The following is a 25,906-nucleotide window of genomic DNA, read 5'->3' as shown; positions in this document are numbered from 1 at the left end:
TAAGTCTTTTTGCCTGGGTGCCAATTCCACGGATATTTCAAGTTTCAATTTTAAGAACTGTCATTAGTACAAAATGTAGAGATCAGAGTATAGGGTTGTGTGTGTGTGCGTGCGCGTGCACGTGTCACATGGAAAAGACAAAAGACAGAGAGTTCACAGAGGAAATGTTGTAAATGCACACATTATATATATTGTTTGCATCTACTTTCTGGATATTGTACATCTCTTCATCTGTTATATAAACTAGCATTACTTAAATATGCAGAGACTAATTGAAATGTTTAAATATGTATTTTCCCCCCCGATTTAACATCAACCTATGTTTTGTAAAAGTTTATTAAATTAATCTGTAAAATGTTATCATATTGTGGATTTATTAAATTATGTATTGTCCTATGTTATTTTTGTGTTATTTTTTCTTTTGAGGATATAATTCATTAGTACCTAAACATAGTATGGTATAATTGCTTTTTGTAATGACCACAATGAAATAAACAATTGGTTTGGGAGCAAGAAATCTTTTAATCGTTGTTGCCCAGGCTTGCCCATGCTTTTACCAGTGGTCTGTTCTGGTAGTTGACCAGGAAGCAAGCCACATTGAAAAGCTCCTCAACGCTTCCACACACAGACAGTGGTATGACTTTGTCAAAGAGTTTGTTTTCTTTGACCCTTCTGATGCACCTCTCCACATGGACCCTTAGACATGCAATGGATTGAGTCTGCCTGACATCCTCTCTGCTCATTTGGTTTTTTTTACGGAAAGGCAGGCCGGTAAACTTTGCACTGAACCAGATTGTCCACAAGGAACCCTTTGTCCACCATTATTGCCATGTCTGGTGTGAGCAGGCTCACGATGCCAGACAGCTTGAAGATCTCCCGTTCACTCATAGATCCTGCATACAGGCCAGACAAAAATGTAATGGCACCATGGGGTGCCATGCCGATCATGGCCTTGAATGTAGCATGCAACTTGTACGTTGAAAACACCTCAAGAGATGATGGAGTTTGGCAGAATACTTCAGTGCAGTCAAGCACCACTTGTGTGTCAGGGAAAGCTGAAAACTCTGGTTGAAGGTGAGCTCTGACAACTCCGCGTGGGATCCACAGACGTTTGCTTCCAAGCAGTTGGTAAAGGAAGTGTGTCCAGGTGGAAATAATTCTGCTGACTGTGGTGCGGTGAATGCCAAACCGTTCTGCTAGATCCCTCAGATGTAGGCCCACTGACAGGTGCATGAGGAACAGCAGCAGCTCATCTATGGGTGGAAGTTTCTGTGAAAACAAATAAGTGTTAGGCATACTGTAGATACTGTAATATGGGAGACCGGGTACAGTTGTAACACATTTTCCTGGGGTTTGTGGTTCTGTCAGTGTGTGTGTGTGTGTGTGTGAGTGATGTGATGCACTTGTTAAATGGTGGTATAGCTGTGTGCAGCATGCACATTTATTAATATACATCCATGCTTGTATGCTGCATACCGTTGTTGTTGGTTGAGAGGAATCCAAGCTGCTGGCAGAGGATGCCTTGGCGTTGGTGATCCGCACCTTCTTGGTGTTGGCTGCTGGCTCCACCAATTTCCAAAAGGCAAGGAAATAATTGTATGTGGCAAATCTAAGAATGTAATATTGTTCATGTTAGACATTGTTTTTTTTCTTAAACTGTTAAGCCCGAGAGACCCCGGTACCGGGGCCCTCCCGCAACATCTTGCAGGAAACAGTGTCTGAGGGCATCTTAACATTTAATAAACTATGAATGTTTTATATCCATGTAACGGGAAGAAACTCATCCAAATGATCCTTTTTATTTATTTTTCAACAAAAAAAAACAATGCTAACGCTGAGCCTCTGAATTAGCAACAAGCGAAACATGCTAACAGATTACTGCACTGAAACTCACTCATAAAACCTTATTATTGATGCTTTCTGCACATCCAACACATCGATTCACATCGTGAGATGATACAGAATCGATGGGTACTGTTGTAAGGTCATATATATTGCATGTTAGTTCACCAGTCCACTAGGCGGCACTGCGACATTGAAGTTGTTGCCGTTCAATAAGCATAGAAGAATAACTGGGCTATGTTGTTAAGGCCCTGACACACCAGGCCGAAATCGGCTGTTTTCGTTAGTCGAACGACGAAGCAGGCCCTGTCGCCCAAACTCAATTTGGTGTGTCCTGCACCGTCGGCCGTGACACGCCTTATTTGGCCTTTCATGGCCGACGCACGGCCGATTCAACATGTTGAATCGGCCGTGTGTCGGCCACAGGCAGTCGGACAAAGAAATCACTCTGATTGGCTGTTCAGCTAGCGAATCAGTGCATGAGAAGCGAAACAGTTGCTTGAGAATGTGTTCCACAAGCAACACTCCAATGGCTGATAGCTCCAGTACCGCATGAAACATGTTTTCGATGGACGAGAGTGAAAATGGAACGCACACGCTATTTGTTGTTTGTTTATATCAAGTAGTCTGTTCTTCTTCTCTGTCTTCCGGTTGTTGCCTGTTTTTAATGACGAATACACACTACCGCCACCTGTTGGTAAGAAGAGTTATTGCCACTCACGCATGCGCAGTTCGTACGTGCTCGGCTGAAGTCTTTGCGGTGTGTTCCAGTGCGACACATGGCCAAGACGCAGGAGAACACGCCCACGCAACAGTCGGCGTCGGCATCGGCGAGTTCTCTGGTGACTGCTTGGTGTGTCAGGGCCTTTATGCTAAGTATGTAGTGAACCTGAGTCGCAGTTCGGTTCTACTAGAAACCAATAAACTCCTCTATGCTCACAAGAAGCCTCCTGTGAGTTACTACAGGTACATACATTATCACTATATGATAAGAACTTGCGACTTTATAAACAAAAACAGACATCAAAACATGTGGCGCTAGGTAGCTAAAAATGCTAACATAGCTTACCTGTGTAGTTGTCTGGTCAAAAGTGGTCTTCAATGGCATTAAAACGATAAAAACGATGCTGAAGTTAATCCAATGTGTCTGTGTCCCTTTGAAATGATTTCTGATAATCCATAAGCAATAAACCTGCTTTTCCGTTTCCAGATGTCAGAGCGAGAGATAGGTTCACTCTGATGCAAACCTGCATGCGCAAAGCCCCCACCTTTTTTTTTTACCATGTGTGTGTGTGGGGAAATTCCCCTTCGATTCCATTGGCTCTAGCGGTTATAAAGATATTTAATTCGTCAAAATCGACCAAGGGGGGCCAGAGATATAGAAAATCCACCCACATGACCCAGAAGTGTTTTTTGTGTGCTAAATCTCTCTAAAAAAGTCAAATGTCACTTGTTTTGCATCAATCTTGATACAGGGTACTTATTATATGTTGTACTTTGGATTCCTAAAGCTTTTAGTCTACCTTACCATCATCCAAGGGTAGTTTTCACCATAAGTAAAAAAATATTTTTGGACGGACACTATAATTTACAGTTTTTTACTATGTTCAATCTGAATTTTCTTTAAAATAAAAACATCTATATTGATTTTGACTTTTCGACATCCAAAAAAGATTATTAATTTTCCCCTTTTAGAAGGGAAGATATGGTCATTTGTTCTGGAAATGTCATTTTCAAGCCTGAGACCTGAAAAACAGGCTCAGTGCTTAACAGGTTAAACTGTCATATTCTGCACATTTCTTATTCTATCTACATACATAAGAGTATAATTCATAAATAAAATATCAGTTAAAATAAGTGCTTCAACATAGTTAACATTGCAGGAAAGCAATATACTGTATTAGACGTTAAGTACTTTGTCAGGCTTAATTAGTGCGAATGCTGTGCCACAGCATTCCACTATAGTACTTCAAATCTTTATTAGTGTGAATGCTGTGCCACAGCATTCCACTATAGTTCTTCAAGTCTTTAAAGAGCAACTTGCATGTTTTTTTTTTTACTACATTTATGCTTAACCTTGCCTGAAAATTATAATTAAAAATGTTAATGCAGGATTTGATATGTTTTACAAGACATAAGGGCAGGAATTCAGAGGAAAAGGTGCCGTTTTGAGCTCTGCTACTAAAAACTGCTTTTTTTTAACGTCAAACGCGTCATATTACGTCACATGGGCGAGTTAACTTTCTCGGACTCGTTCTCTGCCCAATCCGCGGTAGTAGTTTGTAGTTGGTTTGAGCGGTTGTGATTTAGTGAGCTGGTATTTTTTCGGTAATTTTACATTGCATTTCACCATTTGTAATCATGGTGAGCTTGTGTTTGTGCAGGTTGCACAAACTCAAGCCTGTCAGGGCATCGAGTCCACAGTTTCCCTCACGGGAAAAGAACCGGAGCTAGCGTTCGTTCCTGGTGCGTTGTGCATCCACCTCCCTGCAGCACATACTCTGTCTCCACAGCTTTATCAAGAAACCGTGTTACATCTCTCTCCCCCCCTTCGCTGCTCTCTCTCCCCCCCCTTCGCTGCTCTCTCTCTCTCTCCCCTCCCGTACACGGCACCGTAAGACGTAGTGTGGACTGTTGCATTAGGTAACGCTGTTGTGGCTGTACTGCTCCAGCCGTCTCCTTTGTGTTTGTTTGTTTCCCCCTGTCTGTGTTGTTTGTGTGGGCGTGGTGGCTGTCACTCCTGGCTTCCGGCTCAACCTCCACTCACCTGCTGCAATCAGCTGTGCACCTTCCCCGACTACACACCTGCTTTCCATCAAGCCATTTACAACGGCATATCAACGGAGGCTCCACAACCTTTCTCCGCCAGATCGTCAAGTCAGACGTATCTCGCGTCTCCCCTCCGGTCAGCACCGTAGTGTGGAGTTGCATTAGGTAGAGATACGGCTGATACTTGCGCATTCGTTTATGTTATGGATCAGTATCAACAGTCCTGCCAGTAGCGTTACTATATTATCAATACTACTTTAGTTATAGCCTGATATATGATTGCTAACTTTACAATGTTGTGATGTGACTGACGTTAGCTAACATGCTAACGCCGGTCACTCACCAAGACAGCTGCTCTGTTCTCCACTGGTTCTCCACACACCAAAGCTCCATTTCTCTCCGATGGCCGTTATTTTTTCTAATCCTTGGCTGCTCCTGGTCTCTTGGACGCCTAGCAGGCTCATAATTATAATCAAATGCATTCGAATATATATTTTCAACCTCTTCTGTGTCAAAACTAGCATTGTGATCCATGTTTATTCATACGTTAGACCGGCCGCTCTCCCCCTTGTTTCCCCCATGTTACGTCACACGCGGGAGGTCACGTGCGGAGGCTTTTTTATGCGGAAGTGAAAATATCTTACTAAAACGACGCCAGATGTCACTGCAGCGTATATTTCTGTATATTTTTGGGAAAATCTAGTGTATTCATCATTTTCCTACACATTTATTCACTGGTGTCTCTGACCTGCAAGTTGCTCTTTAATCCCCTTAAACTTATTATTAGTGTGAATACTGTTTACAGCATTCCACTATAGTACTTCAATTTCTTTAATCCCCTTATTATTATTATTTCATCCAATACTTTGGCTCTTCATAACTTCAGCTTATTTTCAGCTACAGAAACCATTCGAATATTAAACTATTCAGCCTTTCCAGGAATCGATGGGAAACCTTCAACTTTGAAGAAATATGTTATACTTTTTGAAATATTCAGCTTTTTAAACTCTTTTTTTTTTAACATTGAAGTCAATGGGAGATATCTTCAAATCCTCTTTTCCTACACCTTGCGCCAAATGCTACTCCTTCCACATACTTTCAGCCAGACACTTCATTCCAACTTTCAAATGATCACAAGACCTTCAGCTATTCAATTGTTATTGAACTTAGTTTGGAGATTAGCAGAGAGGCCTTTTTCAGATTTTAACATAAGAGTGGATGGAGCAGCTCGTTAAGTCGAGAGTGCTTTGTAGTGGCGATTTCTTATGTTACCTTATATGCTAAAACCAAATGCTTCTAAAAGCATTTTCTAACACTACTGTACCATTTCCTGATATACTGTATGCTGTTTTCTGTGCATACTCTAATGAGGGTTATTATTCTTAAGCGCTTCAAGGCCACAGAGCTGATTTGGCAGACTATGTTGAAACTACTCTTCACACAAAGTTTGAACTTCCATATTCTGATAACCGTTATACTTTCTACAGCTCAAGGACACAGCTGTCTAATAACAATATGAGACATCCGTGTGAAAGCAGATTTCTGAGGCGTTCCACCTAGCTACACAAAAACTCTGTCTGCCCGCCCTATCTTGTATATAAGCTTTGCTATTCTGTGACTATTGCGCACACTCCTGCAGACTACCCTGTACTCTGTGAGACTTGTGCCTTCGAGGCGCCTCGAATAAAGATCCAGAAAGACAACTCTGTTTGTTTCACCAGTTTATTGATTGATCATTCTAATTGTATATCTCCACAGTATTGACTAGGTCTAAGATTTCCATAACAGCTTGGCGTTGTCGGCAGGATCTCTGCAAGTTCGATTGGGGACACCTACGGACGCTGGTGGTCGCTCCGGGATCCTCGGATTCTCCTCTACCTCGACAGAAAACATATGGGATGAGAGGACCAGCGCCGGGGTGAAACCGATTAACTTCACGAGATCCAACGAACTCAAAAGGCTTTCAATGCTCGGTGAGATGTACAATTTCTAATTTTTTAAAAGTAAAACGTAATTAACCTCCATGACATTTATTAGGTGGGCTGCTCAAAAGTAGGATATTTGGTATATCCGTCGTAAAAGGTTTTATGATCAGTTTTTGTGTGATTTGTACTGAGGAACAAATATCACATCACCGACGGGTGAAAAATAGTGTTTTGGTAACACGGGATGTTTTGGTAACACTTAAAGACTTTCTCCATGGGGACAAAGCAGAGTAGGGGGGCAGGCCAACCTCCTGAGGGCCCGTTTGTAGATGTCATGCCAGCAAAATATGGTGAAAACAGTCTGTCTAAATTAAATATATTGACGGAAATGTTCGGATTTCCAAAGGGAGGCTCTTTGACTAAATTAAAAATCAAAAACCTAAAGGATAAATTACAAGAGTGTGAAGATGGAATGAACAAGAAGAGTAAAATTAAAGTAAAAGACTTAGAAAAGCTGTACACTCACAGAAAGTGTTTAAAATACTGGGAGGATGAAGCAGAATGCCGTGAAAGGAGGAAGTCGGCCTCGGCAATAAAGAAAATATTAAGGTTGAAGATGAATGTGAAGAAAAGAAGGAAAATGAGTTATTTCCAAAACCATGTAAACCCCAGACATCTCTGTATCCTTCCATTGCAGGCCTGAATGACCCTCTCCTCGACTCTGGGTATCCTTTCCCTCCCCTGGCGTACAACCCTGGCAATCCGGCTGGCCCACCTCAACCACCTCCCCCACCACTACAAGCCCCAGCCATGAAGTCAGCAGACTCCCCGTCAACTCCAAGCTCGTCCACCTCCATCAGGCCCCAGTATTCCGGGACAACAGCGGGATAAACAAACCCGATGCCCTAGGGGACCAAGCAGGCGTTTGGGAGACACACCTCAGTAATGCCTTCCTCAACGGACTCACAGCCACAGGGCAAGCCGCACAGAATGCTGGCCGCTCACAATACCGAGGGAGAGGCAGAGGAGGTTTTCCGAGGCAGAGGACGAGAAGCAAGACCTTCAAACAACGAAAGATGTTTCAAGTGTGGCAGTGTTGAACATTGGGTCCGGAACTGCCCACAGAACACTGGCAGCGGAGGCAGAGGGACAAACAGACTGACCTACACCAGATAGGGAGGAAGGGGCCCAATCAAGTGAGAGGGAAATTCAGCCGGCAGCATCTGAACAGGGAAGTGACACACACACACACACACATCATGCAGGCTATTGAGAAATTGGAACATTTAGAAGACATGTCTGTGGTTAAAGAGTGTACATATTTGAAATATGAAACAGAAACAGCATTTAAGAAATGTCCCACACTAACTTTAGCTATCATGGGTGTTGAATGATGTTACATTTTTGGTTGATTCTGGGGCTACACATTCTGTGGTAAAAATGGCAGATTTGCCTGATTGCAAATTCAGTGGTAGATTTATTCACTCAATAGGAGCTGCTGGGGTGACTGTAAAGGAAAAGTTTTCTGTACCGCTGCAGTGTAGAGATAACGGTGATGCCAGTCATCCATTTCCCACATCAGTCAAACACAGTTTTCTTCCATCATCTGTCTGCCCAATAAATGTACTGGGCAGAGATCTGATTCTCCGGTTCGGCTTGGACCTCATTTCCACAAATGAGGGTCTTAAAGTCCGACGGCCATCTCCTACGATGGTTAAAAAATTCATTTGATGATGGAGATCTGTTGAATGTGTATCAATGGCTGCTGACATATCCTGATTCTCAGGAATTGCTGCGTTTGACTCATCAGCGTGTCTTTCCACCTGCGGTGTTCATGGAGGCTCCTAATTTGCATTGTACTGCTAACGTTGTTGATGATGCATGTAAATACTATGATGAGAGTTTTCTGTTAGAATGTGTAAATGATGAACTCATGCTTAAAACTATGTATTGGAGTTCACTGTGCAGCGCTATTTCTGTTACACTCACACCCACACAACACACGCTGTATCAAATCCCAGGGGCGGTCCCACACATTTCACTAGCAAGGGGCCCCACTGATAGATGGAGGGATTTGGGTCCACTAGTTAAAGATTGGGAGTCAGCCACTGATTGGGCACCTACACACACAGAATATGTCATGTACTCTATGTCACGTGACGTGTATAAAATGAAAATTTGCACGAACGTAGCCGTTCTGCGCACATTGCTGTAGTCCACATACGATGTGGACTACAACCCTGTAGGCTGGGACTGGTAGTCCTAGCTCACATGGGGAGAGTGGGAAGGCTGACTGGCCAGAATAGTCACGCCACTCCTCACCATCATAGCCTTGCTCTTCTGCTATACATGCTGTGTAGTTCCCCTCATGAAGAAATGTTTTTTCAAGTATGATCTCCTCTGCATTTGTACAATACACCGCTCTCCCTCAAACCACTGACAAAGTTACGGCCAACCCAGATTCAGCCCCCACTGATTCCGACACTGAAGAGTCGGACACCAAACTGTAAAATTGTGTGTAAAGACTGCCATTCCCTCGTTTCAGTATTCTTTTGTTTTCCACATACGGAGTCTGTCCTCCACAAAAACAGCCGCTTTCCATGATGTTTATGATGTGTTTACTTAAACCAGCGATGGAGTGTATTCATTGATGTGTTATATCAGTCTATCCTGTTATTTGTTTTATTTTCATGATTGATCAAGTATGATCAAAAGGGGGGAATGTAGTGGCAATTTCTTATGTTACCTTATATGCTAAAACCAAATGCTTCTAAAAGCATTTTCTAACACTACTGTACCATTTCCTGATATACTGTATGCTGTTTTCTGTGCATACTCTAATGAGGGTTATTATTCTTAAGCGCTTCAAGGCCACAGAGCTGATTTGGCAGACTATGTTGAAACTACTCCTCTTCACACAAAGTTTGAACTTCCATATTCTGATAACTGTTATACTTTCTACAGCTCAAGGACACAGCTGTCTAATAACAATATGAGACATCCGTGTGAAAGCAGATTTCTGAGGCGTTCGGCCTAGCTACACAAAAACTCTGTCTGCCCGCACTATCTTGTATATAAGCTTTGCTATTCTGTGACTATTGCGCACACTCCTGCAGACTACACTGTACTCTGTGAGACTTGTGCCTTCGAGGCGCCTCGAATAAAGATCCAGAAAGACAACTCTGTTTGTTTCACCAGTTTATCGATTGATCATTCTAATTGTATATCTCCACAGTATTGACTAGGTCTAAGATTTCCATCACAGCTTTGATCTCAAAACAGAGTGGAGCAGTGCTTGAAATTCTCCCCCAAAAATGTTTTAAACTTGCCATAATTCCCAAACCCTACACTCCTCAGACATATTTTTTCATGAAAAACGTAGGAAAACCAGGTTGGAAAATAAAAAAAATTAAAACTGTGGTCGCACATGTGCGCGCAGTGATGAGCGGGCCCTCGCATCCGTGCGCCTGTCGGCGAGGGCAGCCGGTCGTCCCGGCGTCAAGCAGACGCGCGCGAGTATTGGGAAATTAGCCGTTTGTCATTTCTATAATTTTCGCATCACATACTCCCAGGTCCTCCGGCAGCGACCCGGAAACGGATGTTGGCGCACCGTCTCGAAGGAAAACAAATTTCTCTAAAGGGTCGTCGAGGATCGATTATCGAAGAGACTGTCTGGAGGAGCCTTAACCGAGGATACACTGATTTAGAGGAGAAAGGAGAGAGGAGTCTCTCTGGAGGAGCTATAACCGAGGGTACAAAGATGTAGAGGAGAGAGGAGTCTCTCTGGAGGAGCTATAACCGAGGGTAAACTGATGTATTCTCCGGAGTCGATTTCAGCCAACAGTGATGTTTAAAAGAGGCGTGACGCATGGCTGGACTTATGTCAACGAAGCACAGTTATATATATACAGTATAAGTTATTCAAGATGATCAAATGTGCATCAGACTTTCCGCCCTTTACCGTTTGTTTACTCACTAATCACATCCCCCTGGATGTTAGGCTATTTATTTTAATACAACTGCTTTCATTGTGAAGCGATGTTTACAGTGAGAACAGCAATACTATATGTAACAGGCCTACATTACACACTTTATTTGTATGCTTTAGTAGATATCTACAAGTAAACAGTAGATATTTTTCATGAAACCATAGTGCTTCACATAATAAAATATACAAGGGCTGTAGCCTGATATACATTATATGCTTTAGGAGCTGTATTTGTGTGTTGTACAGTCAGTAGGTGTCTGTTGTGGAGTGTATAGGTGTCTGTTGTAATTGAATTTGCCGCAAGCAGAGCCGGTGTGTGTGTGTGGGTTAGGGGTAACCCTAAACCCTAACCCTAACCAGTTATGAGCATTTATTTTTAAGCCCCGCCTTTTTGCAAACAGGTTTAGATTAATGACGGGCATATTTATCGACTGAACATGCTCATTTTCTACGGTAATGTGTCTGACCCTCCACCGATGCTGTATACTAAGTTTGGCGTTGAAAAAGAAAACATGGAAATTTAAGGTAATATTTTACTGTTTTTAACATTATGCTAATTTAAATAAAATGAAGTAGGTAGAGCTTTGGGGTTCAGGGACATAATATGTAGAGTAGGTCCACCCGAATAAGTGGGCAACATTTCAGGTCATTCGGAGCTACGGTGCCGCTTTGTAAAGGTTTCCAAAAATGGAAATGTAGTAGTTTGGATTGATTTGTGACATGTAAATCGTCAAAAATGTTACATTCTCCGTTAGCTTACGAGCTCCCCGTTTGAGCTAGCAACTATTTTCTTCGTAATTTAGCATCATATTGGATAGGGGTTGAATTTGTCCTGGATTGGAATTTTTCCGATCATACCCCTAGGAGGAGTTTGCAAAAATGTCCTTAAAATGGCTGAAAAATGAAATGTTTTCAAAATGGCCGACTTTATGGGGGGCGTGGTTAATTAAAAGCAATTCAAAATATGTGTGCAATTATAATAGCAATGTTTATACAGCGTTTCGTGAATATCGGAACAAATATATGCAAGTAGTTTGTAGTAAGTTGTGACATGTAATTCGTCAAAAATTTAACATTCTCCGTTCGCTTACGAGTTCATCGTTTGAGCGATCAATTATTCCTTCGCAATTTAGCATCATTGGAAATGGGCGGAACTTGTCCTGGATTGTAATTTTTCCGATCATTCCCCTAGGAGGAGTCCGCAGAAATGTCCTTAAAATGCATGAAAAACACACATTTTTCAAAATGGCCGACTTTCTCGGTGGCGGGGCTAATGGAAGGCAATTTGAAATATGTCCGCAATCATAAGAGCAATGTGTATACAGCTTTTCGTGAATATCAGAAAAACTATATGCGAGTAGTTTGGAGTAATTTGCGACAACAATTGTGTATTCGCTGTTAGCTTACGACCTCCACGATTGAGCTATCAAAAATGTTCTTCTCGATTTAGCATCATATTGGATAGGGGCTGAAGCTGTCCCGCACTGCGAGGGGGACCCAAGTTCCCATCAGCAAAAACACGTGGGTTTGCTATCCTGGCTCCAAAATGGTGGAATGAGCTCCCCATTGAAATCAGGTCAGCAGATAGCTTGCACATCTTCCGGCGCAGACTGAAAAGTCATCTCTTTCGACTCCACTTCGAGCGATAGAATTACTAACAAAGCACTTATATACTAATAAAGGGCTGGCTTATCTAAAGCCAGTTGAGTAGCACTTGAAATGTTTGGCTCTATGAAACCTGATGTACTTATATGATTCTGTTTTCTTCAAGGTTGTATCTTCCCGGTCAAATGTACTTATTGTAAATCGCTTTGGATAAAAGCGTCGGCTAAATGCAATGTAATGTAATGTAATGTGTCCTGGATTGGAATTGTTCCGATCATTCCCCTAGGAGGAGTTCGCAAGAATATGCAATATTTATCGTCCTAACATGCTCATTTTCTACGGTAATGTGTCTGACCCTCCATCGATACTGTATACGAAGTTTGGTGTTGAAAAACTGAAAATTGAAATTTAAGTGAATATTTAACTGTTTTGAACATTATGCTAGTTTAAAATAAAAAAAATGTAGGCGGAGCTTAGGGTTCCAAGAGGATTATTTGTAGAGCAGGTCCAGCTGGATATGTGTGCAAAATTTCAGGTCATTCTGAGTTACTGTGCGACTTTGTAAATTTATTCCGAAATGGGATTTTGATAGGTGGCGCTAGTGAGCAGGTTGGAATATTTAACCCATTGACTCCAAAATATTTAATTTTTCACCGGTCCTGGCATCCATGCAAAATTATACAACTTTTGAAGCATCCTAAAGACCTCAAAAAGAGGAAACGCCAGCACTATAATAATAATACCACCAATAACAATAGGTTCCTCGCACTTCGTGCTAGGACGCCGTCGGGTCCTAGCGCTCCGTGCTCGGGCCCTAATTAAGAAAAAATATTTTAATAAATGCATCTTGAGGGCATGAAGAGCCAAAAAGTCCAGCTAGCTTCCAATTGATTCCCATGTTAAATTGTTCTGGATCTTTCTTCAGAGCAGAGACGTACACTTTAGAAAAACTGCTCCCATCTCCACATTTTACGCACAAAACCCCCAAAAAAAACATATTTCAGTTAATTGGGGTTCCCTGATGCTCACGGTCTGGTAATTGTTTTATAGGAGCCATTGTTTTTGAACAGGTGGCAAAATGGTCAGATATACTCCTCAATACATTCTTATGGGACTCAGTGCTGCAGTTGGTTGTCATGGTGTTGCTGGGCAGATTGGAGCCACACACAAACCTGAGTGACATCAGACACCATGGAAACCTTTGATCTCTGGGTTTACACACACAGGTGTTTGTAAACATTCAATCACTACTACTTACATTTGATATCTTTATTTAACTCCTTCAGCCTAATTTCAGCTGCAGGAACCATTCAAATATCAAACTATTCAGCCCTTTCAACACATGATGGGAAACTTTCAAATTTTTCAAAATATGTCATACTTTTTAAAATATTCAGCTTTTTAAAGTCTTTTTTTTAACATGGAAGTCATTGCAATGCATTTGAGCTGTAACAATTAACACACACACTCTCTCTCACACACACACACACACACACACACACACACACACACACACACACACACACACACACACACACACACACACACACACACTCTCTCTCTCTCACACACACAGGGCCCTTCTCACTTCTCTTATTTTTCATTTCCTTGCTCCTCGGTCTCACCGGAAGTTGATTTGTCTGTGCCATCTTGAGTAGCGTCCCAATGGCCTTATTTTTGCCGGAGGACCGAGGAGCGAGGATCGAGGAGCAATAATGGAGGAGCTATAATGGAGAAACCACCAGACCATCCTTCGATGAAATCCTCATACACTCGCCCCTCCCCCTTACTGTGTATTGCTCACTGATTGGACGATGCAGCGCATGCACTGCTCTGATGCTTCTTGACATGAGAGCAGTTTCCCAGCGGAGTGAAGAAAATAAATGAACCTCACGGGAGTCACTCCTCAGTTTATACTGTGTTTTGTTTCAATTAATGTATCATTTAGTTACAAATATGTGATATATCTGAACAACAAAGTGGTCAAAAATCATTTTATTCATTTTTTGGAAACATTTTCATGATCGCTTTTTTCGTTTTATATTTTCATTTATTGTCATTTCCATTCAGTCAGTCATTAAGTGCTATTTAAAATGTTAATGTGCTACATATACAAACAAACAAACAAAGTGTGCAACCCAATGAATGTTAATCTAAATGGGTTTTGATAGATAACATATCTCTTTTTCTTCTCTCAATTATTTTATTTATTTTGTCCACTCTAATCAATATTAATCAAACTATTGTTCAGTTATACATTTTAAGAATGGCGTTTATCTTTTTTGAGAATTAGTTATTATTTTATTTTATTTATTTGGGTCTACAACAGATAATACAAATGTTTGTGTCAGTAAATGTGTACTAACGGGCCGTTTCTCAATCGCGAGGAAACTGGCTTCCAAGCCAATATTTCAAGGATACTACGTCATTGAGTGGCGCCGAAGGACTGTTCCAATCTCCAGCATACTTGGAATTTGGAAAAACTAATTTCCCTGCTTCTCGTGGTTTCCTTACAGGCTTCTCAATTCTTAATTTTCCCCTCCTCGACTCCCCTCCTCAAGACTTAGTCCCGCCCACAGGAGATGCGAGCGGAGGACTGAGGAAGCACTAAATGGTCTTAGAAAAATATCGACTCTTTGTTTGTGGATATCTACTAAACTACAGCAAATAAAGAGGGTAGGCTTTTATACTGAGTGATATATATTTTACGCACTGCTCTGCATTCTGCACGGACCTCACAGCTGTTCTCACTGTAAACATCGCAACGCGATGAAAGCAGTTAATCAAATAATATCCAGGGGATGCATGCAGAGCTATCATTGGCTTGGATAAGTCAGGCCGTGCGTAACGCCTCCACCGTTCCCGGAAATGAATCCTTGGAGGAACCATCAGTGTATCCTCGGTTATAGGTCCTCCAGAGAGCCTCCTCGAACCTCGATCCTCGGTCCTCGATGTGCATTTTGAGAAAGGAGATGTCCTTCAACATGGCGCGCTGAAATTCATTTCCGGGTCACTACCGGAGGACCGAGGAGGGGGAATTTAAGAATTGAGAAGCCTCTCTTGCGAGAGTAAATCTTGGGCTTTTTATCCGTAAATAAAGTCACCCGAAACAGACGTAGGCCTATAACGGTACATCCACACAGCAGCTTTGAAAAAATCTTGAAAATCTTGGAGCTGGGCGTGTCTGAAAGCTTGGGGATTTTTGCGAGCAACGCGACCAACAACCAATCACATGAATATCCCGCCCCCGACATACAAAGCAAGAACCCCCGGTTCTTCTCCACTCAGAATATGTGCAGAAAGGAGTATGACCCTAGAGGTTTCTCAATACTCAAATTTCACCTCCTCGACTCCTTTCCTCGACTCCTATCTTCGATACAGTCCCGCCCACAGGAGATGCGAGCGGAGGACTGAGGAGGGGAACCGAGGAGAGAGGAGGGGAAGCAGCAGGCGGTTAGAGAAATGAGAACTCCTCTCCTTTGAGTTGTAATTTTAAAGAGACGTCCATCGATGATGACAGGATGGCACAGCAGCCCTCTGTCTCATGGACAGATGTGTTCATGACGACTCATATATTTACTTTAATTCATTCAAAGTGCGGTATAATGAGACAATAACAGGCTACAGATGTGGACATATACACACACATATATTTATATAAATATATACAATTTCAGAATCAAACAAGTATAAGAGCACTCTCATAATAACGTAACACAATCAGAGACTGGATATATCCCCCCCTCTCTCTCTGGTCGCTGAAATGGGGAATTGAAATTAAGGGCCAAAAGTTGTATTTACAAGTATTTAAAGTAAGCATAGGATACCAAACCAACTGAGACCCGTCTGTCCGCCGCATCTACGCACTGTACAACACACACACCTACAGTTCCTAAAGCATAATCAGGCTACAGCCGTTCTGTATTTTATTATGTGAAGCACTAAATGGTCTTAGAAAGATATCGACTCTTTGTTTGTGGATATCTACTAAACTACAGCAAATAAAGAGGGTAGGGCTGTTATACTGAGTGATATATATTTTACACACTGCTCTGCTTTCTGCACGGACCTCACAGCTGTTCTCACTGTAAACATTGCGTCGCGATGAAAGCAGTTACTAAAATAATATCCAGGGGATGCATGCAGAGCTGTCATTGGCTGAGATAAGTCTGGCCGTGCGTCACGCCTCCACCGTTCCCGGAAATGCATCCGTGGAGGAGCCGTGGAGGACCCATCAGTGTCTCCTCGGTTATAGCTCCTCCAGAGAGCCTCCTCGACGCTCGATGCTCGGTCCTCGATGTGCATTTAGAGAAATTAGATGTCCTTCAACATGGCGCGCTGAAATTCATTTCCGGGTCACTACCGGAGGACCGAGGAGTCGAGGAGTCGAGGAGGGGAAATTTGAGTATTGAGAAACCTCTACTGTGTGCATTAATGTGATGAATATAGTCTATGATGTGGCAGAGTTAAAGTGTCAGCGGGAAGGGCTATGATGAACATGAGATTAATGTCTGGTGCTATTTTATGCTACATTCCATGCTGGCTAAAGATACTGTCTATGCTTGCTAGCAATGTTTAAACAAAGTAAACTGGATATAAAATCCCCAAACAGGCGAAAAACCTACCAGTTTGGGTGATGGGAGACACATCTATGGAATCACAATTTCAATAGCTTACCATTAAATGACGGATATACCTTTCTGTCTGTGATGTTTTACAAATCAGATATTAATGTGTAGAAGTAAAACATGAGAAATAGTATAGCAATATCCTGTAAAATTATGTAAAAACATGAATAAAACTACACATCTTCAGATTTTATACATACATAAGTGTCCTCCACTAATAATACAAAGTTATTATTATTATGCTGTGTGTACCTGGTGTGCACCGCCTAGTGGTTAAAGCATGTTATTGATTTACTTTTGTTGAATAATGTTATTTTTGTTGAAAAATTTTATTTGATGAAAAAAATATTAAGAGTAAATACTTTCATAGGGGGAAAGTAGAAGGTCAATGATAGAAATATAGAATATAAAAAATCAAGAAGATACTTTAAGTGATCTCTACAATAAAACAGTTTAGTGCTTGATGTACAAAGATATTAATATGAGGATGTGCAAAACAGACAAACTAAATAACCTTTATTAACACATTTAAGAATACTTTAGGTTAAGGTCTTCTTTCAAATAAGAAAAAAAAATTGGGGGTATCTATCTACAGATAAATATTAAGCCTGACAAAGTACTTAACGTCTAATATATTGCTTTCCTGCCATTTTAACTATGTTGAAGCACTTATTTTAACTGATATTATATACATTAATTATACTCTTATGTATGTAGATAGTATAAGAAATGTGCAGCATTTGACAGTTTAATGGTGGAGGTACACACATATTGATGTCTTGTAATGCACTGTTGCATAACTACACTGTAGTTGTGTTTATGATATGTCAATAAACCTTAGGAAATCTTGAAAGGGATGTGCAAAATAGCAATTATATACAGCTTTTAATAAACTGTTAGTAGAGAATAATGAGTAATTAATATACTTTATAGAGATCTGCAGATAGATGTTTAGTCTTCTCAAGCACCAACTATCAAATATCTCTCCTGATTGTTGGCACTTGACAATCACCTTTCCCTGAATTTTACTCAGGTGTAACTAAAGTCTGCTTTATTAAGGATTGTTTATATTTCACCTCATTAATCAGAATCTGCAAAGTATACTAAAATCAATTTAGTGGAGTAAAAATACCAGGTTAACCTCTGAATTGTAGTGGAGTAGAATTACAAAGTAACAATGAGCTGTCATGTGGGTATATATTAATGCTGCGCGTTATGGATACAAGCGATTTTCACCCATTTAGTAATTACATGTTTTAAATGTGTACACACCATTAAACTGTGTACAGCCCTGGAGGTTTAGGCGATAGGAAACACTCCTATCGCCTAAACCTCCAGGGCTGTACACAGTTTAATACTGTCAACTTCTAATTTTGGGAAAAACAAAAACGTCTTTTAAAACTACAAGTCCCAGTAGAGACGTGCCATAGAGAACATGTTGCGAAACACAATAGCCAGCATGTGTATTTCTGGGGGGGGCGTTCAAGTCCAGTTTTGAATAGTCTGCCGTGGTTTCTTTCCTCTCTGAATAACCAGCACCTTACCGTGGTAGAGAGGTTTGTGTGCCCTGATGAACCTGGGGGCTGTATTGTCTGGAACCTTGTGTTCCTGGTAGGGTCTCCCATGGCAAATTGGTCTCAGGCAAGGGGCCAGACTAAGATTGGTTCACAAGACCTCATGAAAGATGACACACGAAGTGAGGATTCCCGGCCCGGAGGAAGCCCGGGGTCCCCTTCTGGAGCCAGGCCCAGAAGGAGGACTCGTCGGCGAGCGTCTGGTGGCCGGGCTTGCCACGGAGCCCGGCCGGGCATAGCCCGAAAAGGCGACGTGGGCAACACCTCCGCTTCTCCGTCCCGCGGGCCCACCACCTACGGGAAACAGCGATGGGGTCGGGTGCGCTGCCAGAAGGGTGGCAGTGAAGTCAGAGGGTCTCGACGGACCAGACCCGGGCGACAGAAGCTGGCTTTGGGGACGTGGAACGTCACCTCTCTGGGGGGGAAGGAGTCGGAGCTTGTGCGGGAGGTTGAGCGTTACCAGTTGGATCTGGTTGGGCTCACCTCTACGCACAGCCTCGGCTCTGGAACCTTACTTCTGAATAGTGATTGGACTCTATTCTTCTCCGGAGTTGCTCAAGGTGTGAGGCGCCGGGCGGGTGTGGGGATACTCACAAGTCCCCGGTTGGGTGCTTCGTTGTTGGAGTCTACCCCAGTGGACGAGAGGGTTGCCTCCCTACGCCTGCGGGTTATGGGGGGGAAAACTCTGACTGTTTTGTGTGCTTATGCACCCAACAGCAGTTCAGAGTATGCAGCCTTCTTGGAGACCCTGGAAAGATTCCTGTATGGGGCTCCTGAAGGGGACTCTTTAATCTTGCTGGGAGACTTCAACGCACATGTGGGCAATGATGGAGACACTTGGAGGGGAGTGATTCGGAGGAACGGCCCCCCTGATATGTGCTAGTCATGGATTGGCCATAACAAACACCATGTTCGAACATAAGGATGCTCATAAGTGTACGTGGTACCAGAGCACCCTAGGCAGAAGGTCCATGATCGATTTTGTTATCGTATCATCGGACCTGAAGCCGTATGTTTTGGACACTCGGGTAAAGAGAGGGGCGGAGTTGTCAACTGATCACCATCTGGTGGTGAGTTGGGTCGAGTGGCGGGGGAAGCCTCTGGATAGACCTGGTAAGCCCAAACGTGTAGTTCGGGTGAACTGGGAACGTCTGGAGGAGGCCCAAGTTCAGGAGGCCTTCAACTCACACCTCCGGCGGAGCTTTTCGGGCATTCCTGTGGAGGTTGGGGACATTGAACCAGAGTGGTCGGTGTTCAAAGGGAGCTGTGGTCTCAAGGTCCTAGGTGCCTCAAGGGGCGGTAACCCTCGAACCTCCTGGTGGACACCGGTGGTCAGGGAAGCCGTCCGACTGAAGAAGGAGGCCTTCAGGGATTTGTTATCCCGGGGGACTCCCGAGGCAGTCGCCAGGTACCGACAGGCCCGAAGGGCATCAGCCTCAGCCGTGGCCGAGGCAAAGCAGCGGGTGTGGGAGAAGTTCGGAGATGACATGGAAAAAGACTTTCGGGCGGCACCAAAGTTGTTCTGGAAAACTGTCCGACACCTCAGGAGGGGGAAGCAGGGAACCATCCAAGCTGTGTACAGTAAGGATGGGACGTTGTTGACCTCAACTGATGGAGTGTTAGGGCGTTGGAAGGAGCACTTTGAGGAACTCCTGAACCCGACAACTCCGCCCTCTATGTTAGAGGCAGAGCTGGAGTATGACGGGGGATCGACACCAATCTCCCGGGGGGAGGTCACTGAGGTCGTCAAACAACTTCACAGTGGCAAAGCCCCGGGGGTGGATGAGATCCGCCCAGAAATGCTGAAGGCTCTGGGTGTTGAGGGACTGTCATGGTTGACACGTCTCATCAACGTCGCGTGGAAGTCGGAAACAGTACCGAAGAAGTGGCAGACCGGGATGGTGGTTCCCCTTTTTAAAAAGGGGGATCAGAGGGTGTGTGCCAATTACAGAGGCATCACACTACTCAGCCTCCCCAGGAAAGTTTACTCTAAGGTACTCGAAAGGAGGGTCAGGCCGATTGTCGAACCTCAGATTGAGGAGGAACAATGCGGATTCCGTCCTGGTCGTGGAACGACGGATCAGCTTTTTACTCTCGCAAGGATCCTGGAGGGGGACTGGGAGTACGCTTATCCAGTCTACATGTGTTTTGTAGACTTGGAGAAGGCGTATGACCGGGTTCCCAGTGAGTCACTGTGGGAGGTGCTGCGGGAGTATGGGGTGAGGGGGTCTCTACTCAGGGCCATCCAATCTCTGTACTCCCAAAGCGAGAGCTGTGTCCGGGTCCTCGGCAGTAAGTCGGACCCATTTCAGGTGAGGGTTGGCCTCCGCCAGGGCTGCGCTTTGTCACCAATCCTGTTTGTAATATACATGGATCGGATTTTGAGGCGTAGTCGTGGGGGAGGGGGTCTGCAGTTCGGTGGACTAAGGATTGCACCACTGCTTTTTGCAGATGATGTGGTTCTGATGGCTTCATTGGTCTGCGACCTTCAGCACTTACTGGATCGGTTCGCAACCGAGTGTGAAGCGGCTGGGATGAGGATCGGCACCTCCAAATCTGAGGCCATGGTTCTCAGCAGGAAACCGATGGACTGTCCACTCCAAGTAGGGAATGAGTCCTTACCCCAAGTGAAGGAGTTCAAGTATCTCGGGGTCTTGTTCTCGAGTGAGGGAACAATGGAGCGTGAGATGGGTCGGAGAATCGGAGCAGCGGGAGCGGTACTGCAGTCGCTTTACCGCACCCTTGTGACGAAAAGGGAGCTGAACCAGAAGGCAAAGCTCTCTGTCTACCGCGCCATTTTCGTTCCTACCCTCACCTATGGTCATGAAGGATGGGTCATGACCGAAAGAACGAGATCGCGGGTACAAGCGGCCGAGATGGGTTTTCTCCGCAGGGTGGCTGGTGTCTCCCTTAGGGATAAGGTGAGAAGTTCGGTCATCCGGGAGGGACTCGGAGTTGAACCGCTCCTCCTTCGCGTCGAAAGGAGCCAGTTGAGGTGGTTCGGGCACCTAGTTAGGATGCCACCTGGGCGCCTCCCTAGGGAGGTGTTCCAGGCACGTCCAGCTGGGAAGAGACCAAGGGGTAGACCTAGAACCAGATGGAGGGATTATATATCTTCGCTGGCCTGGGAGCGCCTTGGGATCCCCCAGTCAGAGCTGGTTGATGTGGCCAGGGAAAAGAAAGTTTGGGGCTCTCTGCTGGAACTGCTACCTCCGCGACCCAACCACGGATAAGCGGGAGAAGATGGATGGATGGATGGGTTTCTTTCCATTTAAAAGAGCTTGACGCTCGGCGTAACCTTGGCGCACTGCTACTCCAACATCCAATCCCAGAGTTTGAAGAAAAGCAAGTCATTACCGGGATACAAGCCGGAGGACCCAGGCATGGAGGGAGGTGGCAGAGACAGTGGGTGAAACTGGTAGATTTTCACCGGTTTGGGGAGTTTATATATATATATATATATATATATAGCCTATATATACCTATATATATATATAATATATAGCCTATATATTGTTCGCATAAAATCCCCGGGGTTTTTTGCTTTGTATGTCGGGGGCGGGAGATTCATGTGATTGGTGCTGCTGTGTGGGCCAGCGCCATATAGATAGAACAGTCTATATATATATATATATATATATATATATATATATATATATATATATATATATATATATACACACACCGTATATATAGATCAGTCTATATGGCGCTGGTGTGGGCGTACCGTTACTGTCCTTTCTTCTTAGAGGAAGTACAGAAACACATAACTCTGGATTTGTTTTAATGTTTGAGGTGCAATAAACGACAGCAGCTTTTTGGCATGTTAAAACTATTATTTTCTGCCTCGCTCATGAGAGTAACAGCTGGCGAAATTACAGCCTCGCCTACTGATTTCAAATGTGTGCTCTAAAATGATATTTATAAATGACTATTATCATTATTATAAGCAAGACAATAAATGGCAAAGATATGTAAAAAATAAACGTATTTAAGATACGTTCATAAGAAACGTAACGTGGGAGAAAATATGTTTCTAGAAGATATGTAGAAAATAAACGTATTTGAGATACGTCATAACGAACGTAACATGGGAGAAAATACGTTTCTACCTAAACGTAATTGAGAATGCAGTTTAGTTCTGGGGGAAGTGTCTTGCCCATGTTAGGAGTTCAGCATAACTTACCATGGCGATCTACACAGGTAAGAATTGAAGCAGTTAACCCTGAAATTACCCAGCCAACCCCAAATCCTGCTTTGTAGTATATGCCACAGGAAGCTGTTTCGAGATGAACTTGTCTCTGAAAGGTCCCCTGAGTGAAAAGTAACGTACATCAGGATAAAAAACACATAACAGCTCCTCTTTGCTCAGGAAAAACTCACATCTGGGAATTCATTCTATTCAGATACAACAGATATTATTTAGCATCTACATTGAAACACAGTGGTGAAGCAGCTGCTGGGCCCAAGCCTTCACTGTGCTCAAGTTCAATCGCACCAGAACATAATTGACATGTTTATATCCATTGATTGACAATTGTTTTGGTATGACCTGAGAAAATAAAAATCAATGAACACTTGTTAGCCTTTATTTCAGAATTGGACATTAGACATAAGATTACTAAACCAAATTTCTCTCTTGCTGGAATACAGATGAATTGTTTAGGAAAATGCACCCTCTAAATCGCAGACAAACCCAAGCCCAAAATATGTGCCGTTTCTTTCAATTAAAGGGTTTTAAAAACAAAGGTAATTGAACTTGTTACATTGAATACTACTATGCCTGTGAAAAGAGCATACTGCCTCCTGTTGTCTGCGGAAGCTTTGACATTTTGACCCATTTGCAGAGAACATGCATTACAAACTGTGGGCGCAATGCTTGAAACAAGTTACCATTTACCAAACTCTAATGAACGTTATCATGCTGTGTTATGGGGATGTTAGGATTTGTGTTTATAAGATTGTTTAAGGGACTAAAAAGTCCAACTGCACAATTGACTTTGTTTAAAAAAAGTATCTTACGGAAATAACTTCATTTTTGAAGTAGACCTTTATTTTTCATACATACATACAGTGTGCAAACGTTTGATTCTTAACATAGAATCCCCCGCATGAATAAATGAAGGTGAAGAGAATATGGCAGTGTGGCCACTCTGATGTGGTCACACTGCCAAGCCACTCACCTGTCACACAAACACGCAAAAGGGGGTGCAGTGAATTATAGAACTCTAACAGAGGCAGATTGTCTGCCGCATGACTCGGAAGTGAAAGTGGGCTGTTTTCCCACCAACTACTGATAAAGACATTCAACTCATTATTTCTGAAAACATCCCCACTATTTAAAAATGTTTACAAGGTCACAAATTAAAAATGAACATGAGCTTAACATCAAAAGGTGTTCCAGAACCAAGAGAAACACCAGCCAATGATTGATAAAACATTTTTTAAATGACACAGGCAACAATTGCACTAAAACGAAGGTTTTATTTGGCACAGGGCCCTTTCAACATTTCAATTGATATGATTTTCAGATGTGTACAGTAAACAGTGATTTTGGGTCTTTCAGTTAGTGGTTAATGTGCCTAGCTGGTAATTCAGCCTTTTTGTGTTTTCTCCCTTAAGAAATGTACTTGGGAAGAAACTGATATAGTCCATATGGCTCCACTACATACATTATATCGATCTTCTTTAAACTGTTGTGAAATTTTAATTCTATGGCCTCTGACCACCCAGAGTGCTTTACATGAACAGAGATGAGTCATCAGTCTAAAATTCGACATTATTCAAACATGAGATGGTTTGGTCCAGGAAAGCTATTAAACTTCCACTTTTCTGAAGCTCCTATGTTCGTCGTCATGCCGGTGGCTCACAGCTCGTCGTGGCGCAGCGGCATCTGGCTGGGCTGCAGGAAGACGCCCTCCATGGAGCGCCACCAGTTGTTCTGGTTAGCAGAACTCATGCCGTGCACCTCCCTCTGGCCGCGGATGGGGTGGCCGTACTGCTCCCCGGTCACACTCAGGAAGACGTCTGTGCCCACGTGTTTGAAGCGCACATCCTCCTCGCGCTCCCAGTGGATTCCATCACACTGGACCGCCCACACGTCCAGATTGTCTCCCTCGCCGTTCTCTCCAAAAGCGCTGACCTCCTGCAAGCCACACAGTGGGAAGGAAAGACAAGAACAGTACAACTAGCCCACAAGGTACTCAATAATACGTGTATCCATAATCTTAGAGATCTTCTTCTTTGACACAGGGCTCTATAAATGTCCATGTCTTTTGAAACGTGAAAGACATGTAAAAAGTGAGTCTGACCTGGTTATTAGACAGGGGTGAGCTGAAGTGGTGTGTGTGGAGGTTTCGCCCAGTCTTCATGTGTGTGATGCGGATGCCCTGACCACACTTGATGGCCTCCCCCCGCTGACAGGGACGGTTGGGCTTTCCACGAATCTGCCAATAACTGTTGGCATCATCTGCAATCTCAACTCCAGTTACAGATTGCTGTCCACTGCCTACACACACACACACACACACACACACACACACACGTCAAACTTTGTTCACACATGGCTGTGCTATGAATTGAGCCACAGTTTGAGTGGTACTGTTTCTTGAGAAGAAGAAGAGGAGGATCCGTTTTTCTTGATCTCCGTAAATCTTTTTACACAGCAAGTCATCAAAAACTCTTGATGAAAAAAAAAAAACCTGTCCAAATTCAAACTGTCTGTTAGCACACTAAAATGGGTAAGGTCCTATTTATCTGGTCGTTCTCAAAGTGTTCGTATAAATGATACATTTTGTGACCACTGTTCTTCAGCATACATATTAATAGTCACCACAAGTCTGTGAGGATGTGGAGATGCAAATGTACCATGACACGGTCATCAGACTCATGTGAAAATGCTTAACAGGTTTCTACTAAGCTCTCAGTAACACTGCACAAATTTGCTCAATGGCTAAGCGACTTTCTCACTTTAAATACAAAAAAAAAAGACAATTTATTTGACTAATAAACAAAAACAAATCCATGCATCTAACGCGAAGTGTAAAAAGGGACAAATAATCAACACAAATTAAATAGGTCAAATATGTAGGCGTAATCTTGGATACCAACTTGGCAAAAGACAGATTCAATCCACTGATGCGCACAATCCACTCTTCATTTATGAACATCAAGCATTAGAATATTCGTTCAAACCTCTCACTCTTTTTCCAATGGTGCATAAATATAGATATTGAGCAACCAGTCTAATTTAAATGAATTGTAATTTCATAGTTGTAGTGATACATTGGCTGGTATATATTTTATAGATTTGTCTTTTGGTCTGTTATATAATCATGAGCATGATAGACAAAAAATGTTTGTTGATGGTCATGTGGGGTCCTGTATGCGGAATCTTAGTCTTTAGGTCTTTTAGGATTCGAGATGTATGTACACGTTTTAGCATTCCCTGACACACCGACTATTGCCACTAGTTATTTGTTTACTCTACCTGTAGCTCTGTATTCTTCTATTTCTCTTTGCATTAATCTGTATGTAGTCATTTGTTTATGTATTTTTTTAAAAGTACTCTCCATT

At 43.0% G+C, this 25,906-nt stretch overlaps 1 protein-coding gene across 1 annotated transcript in view; it reads right to left on the bottom strand.

The window, feature by feature from the left end:
- Positions 1-23,362: 23,362 nt before the first annotated feature.
- Positions 23,363-25,906, bottom strand: part of sdf2l1 (stromal cell-derived factor 2-like 1) — a 9,116-nt gene continuing 6,572 nt past the window's right edge. The window contains exons 2-3 of the mRNA XM_079688163.1: positions 24,643-24,839; positions 23,363-24,476 (exon numbers count right to left, since the gene is read on the bottom strand). Of these exons, the coding sequence (XP_079544289.1) occupies positions 24,198-24,476; positions 24,643-24,839 (476 nt within the window). The 3' untranslated portion in view covers positions 23,363-24,197. The remainder of the gene's footprint in view (positions 24,477-24,642; positions 24,840-25,906) is intronic.

This window comes from Notothenia rossii (genome assembly GCF_949606895.1).
Source record: "Notothenia rossii genome assembly, chromosome: 6".
Taxonomy (NCBI): Eukaryota; Metazoa; Chordata; class Actinopteri; order Perciformes; family Nototheniidae; genus Notothenia; species Notothenia rossii.
This window is presented reverse-complemented; position numbering and strand designations above follow the sequence as displayed.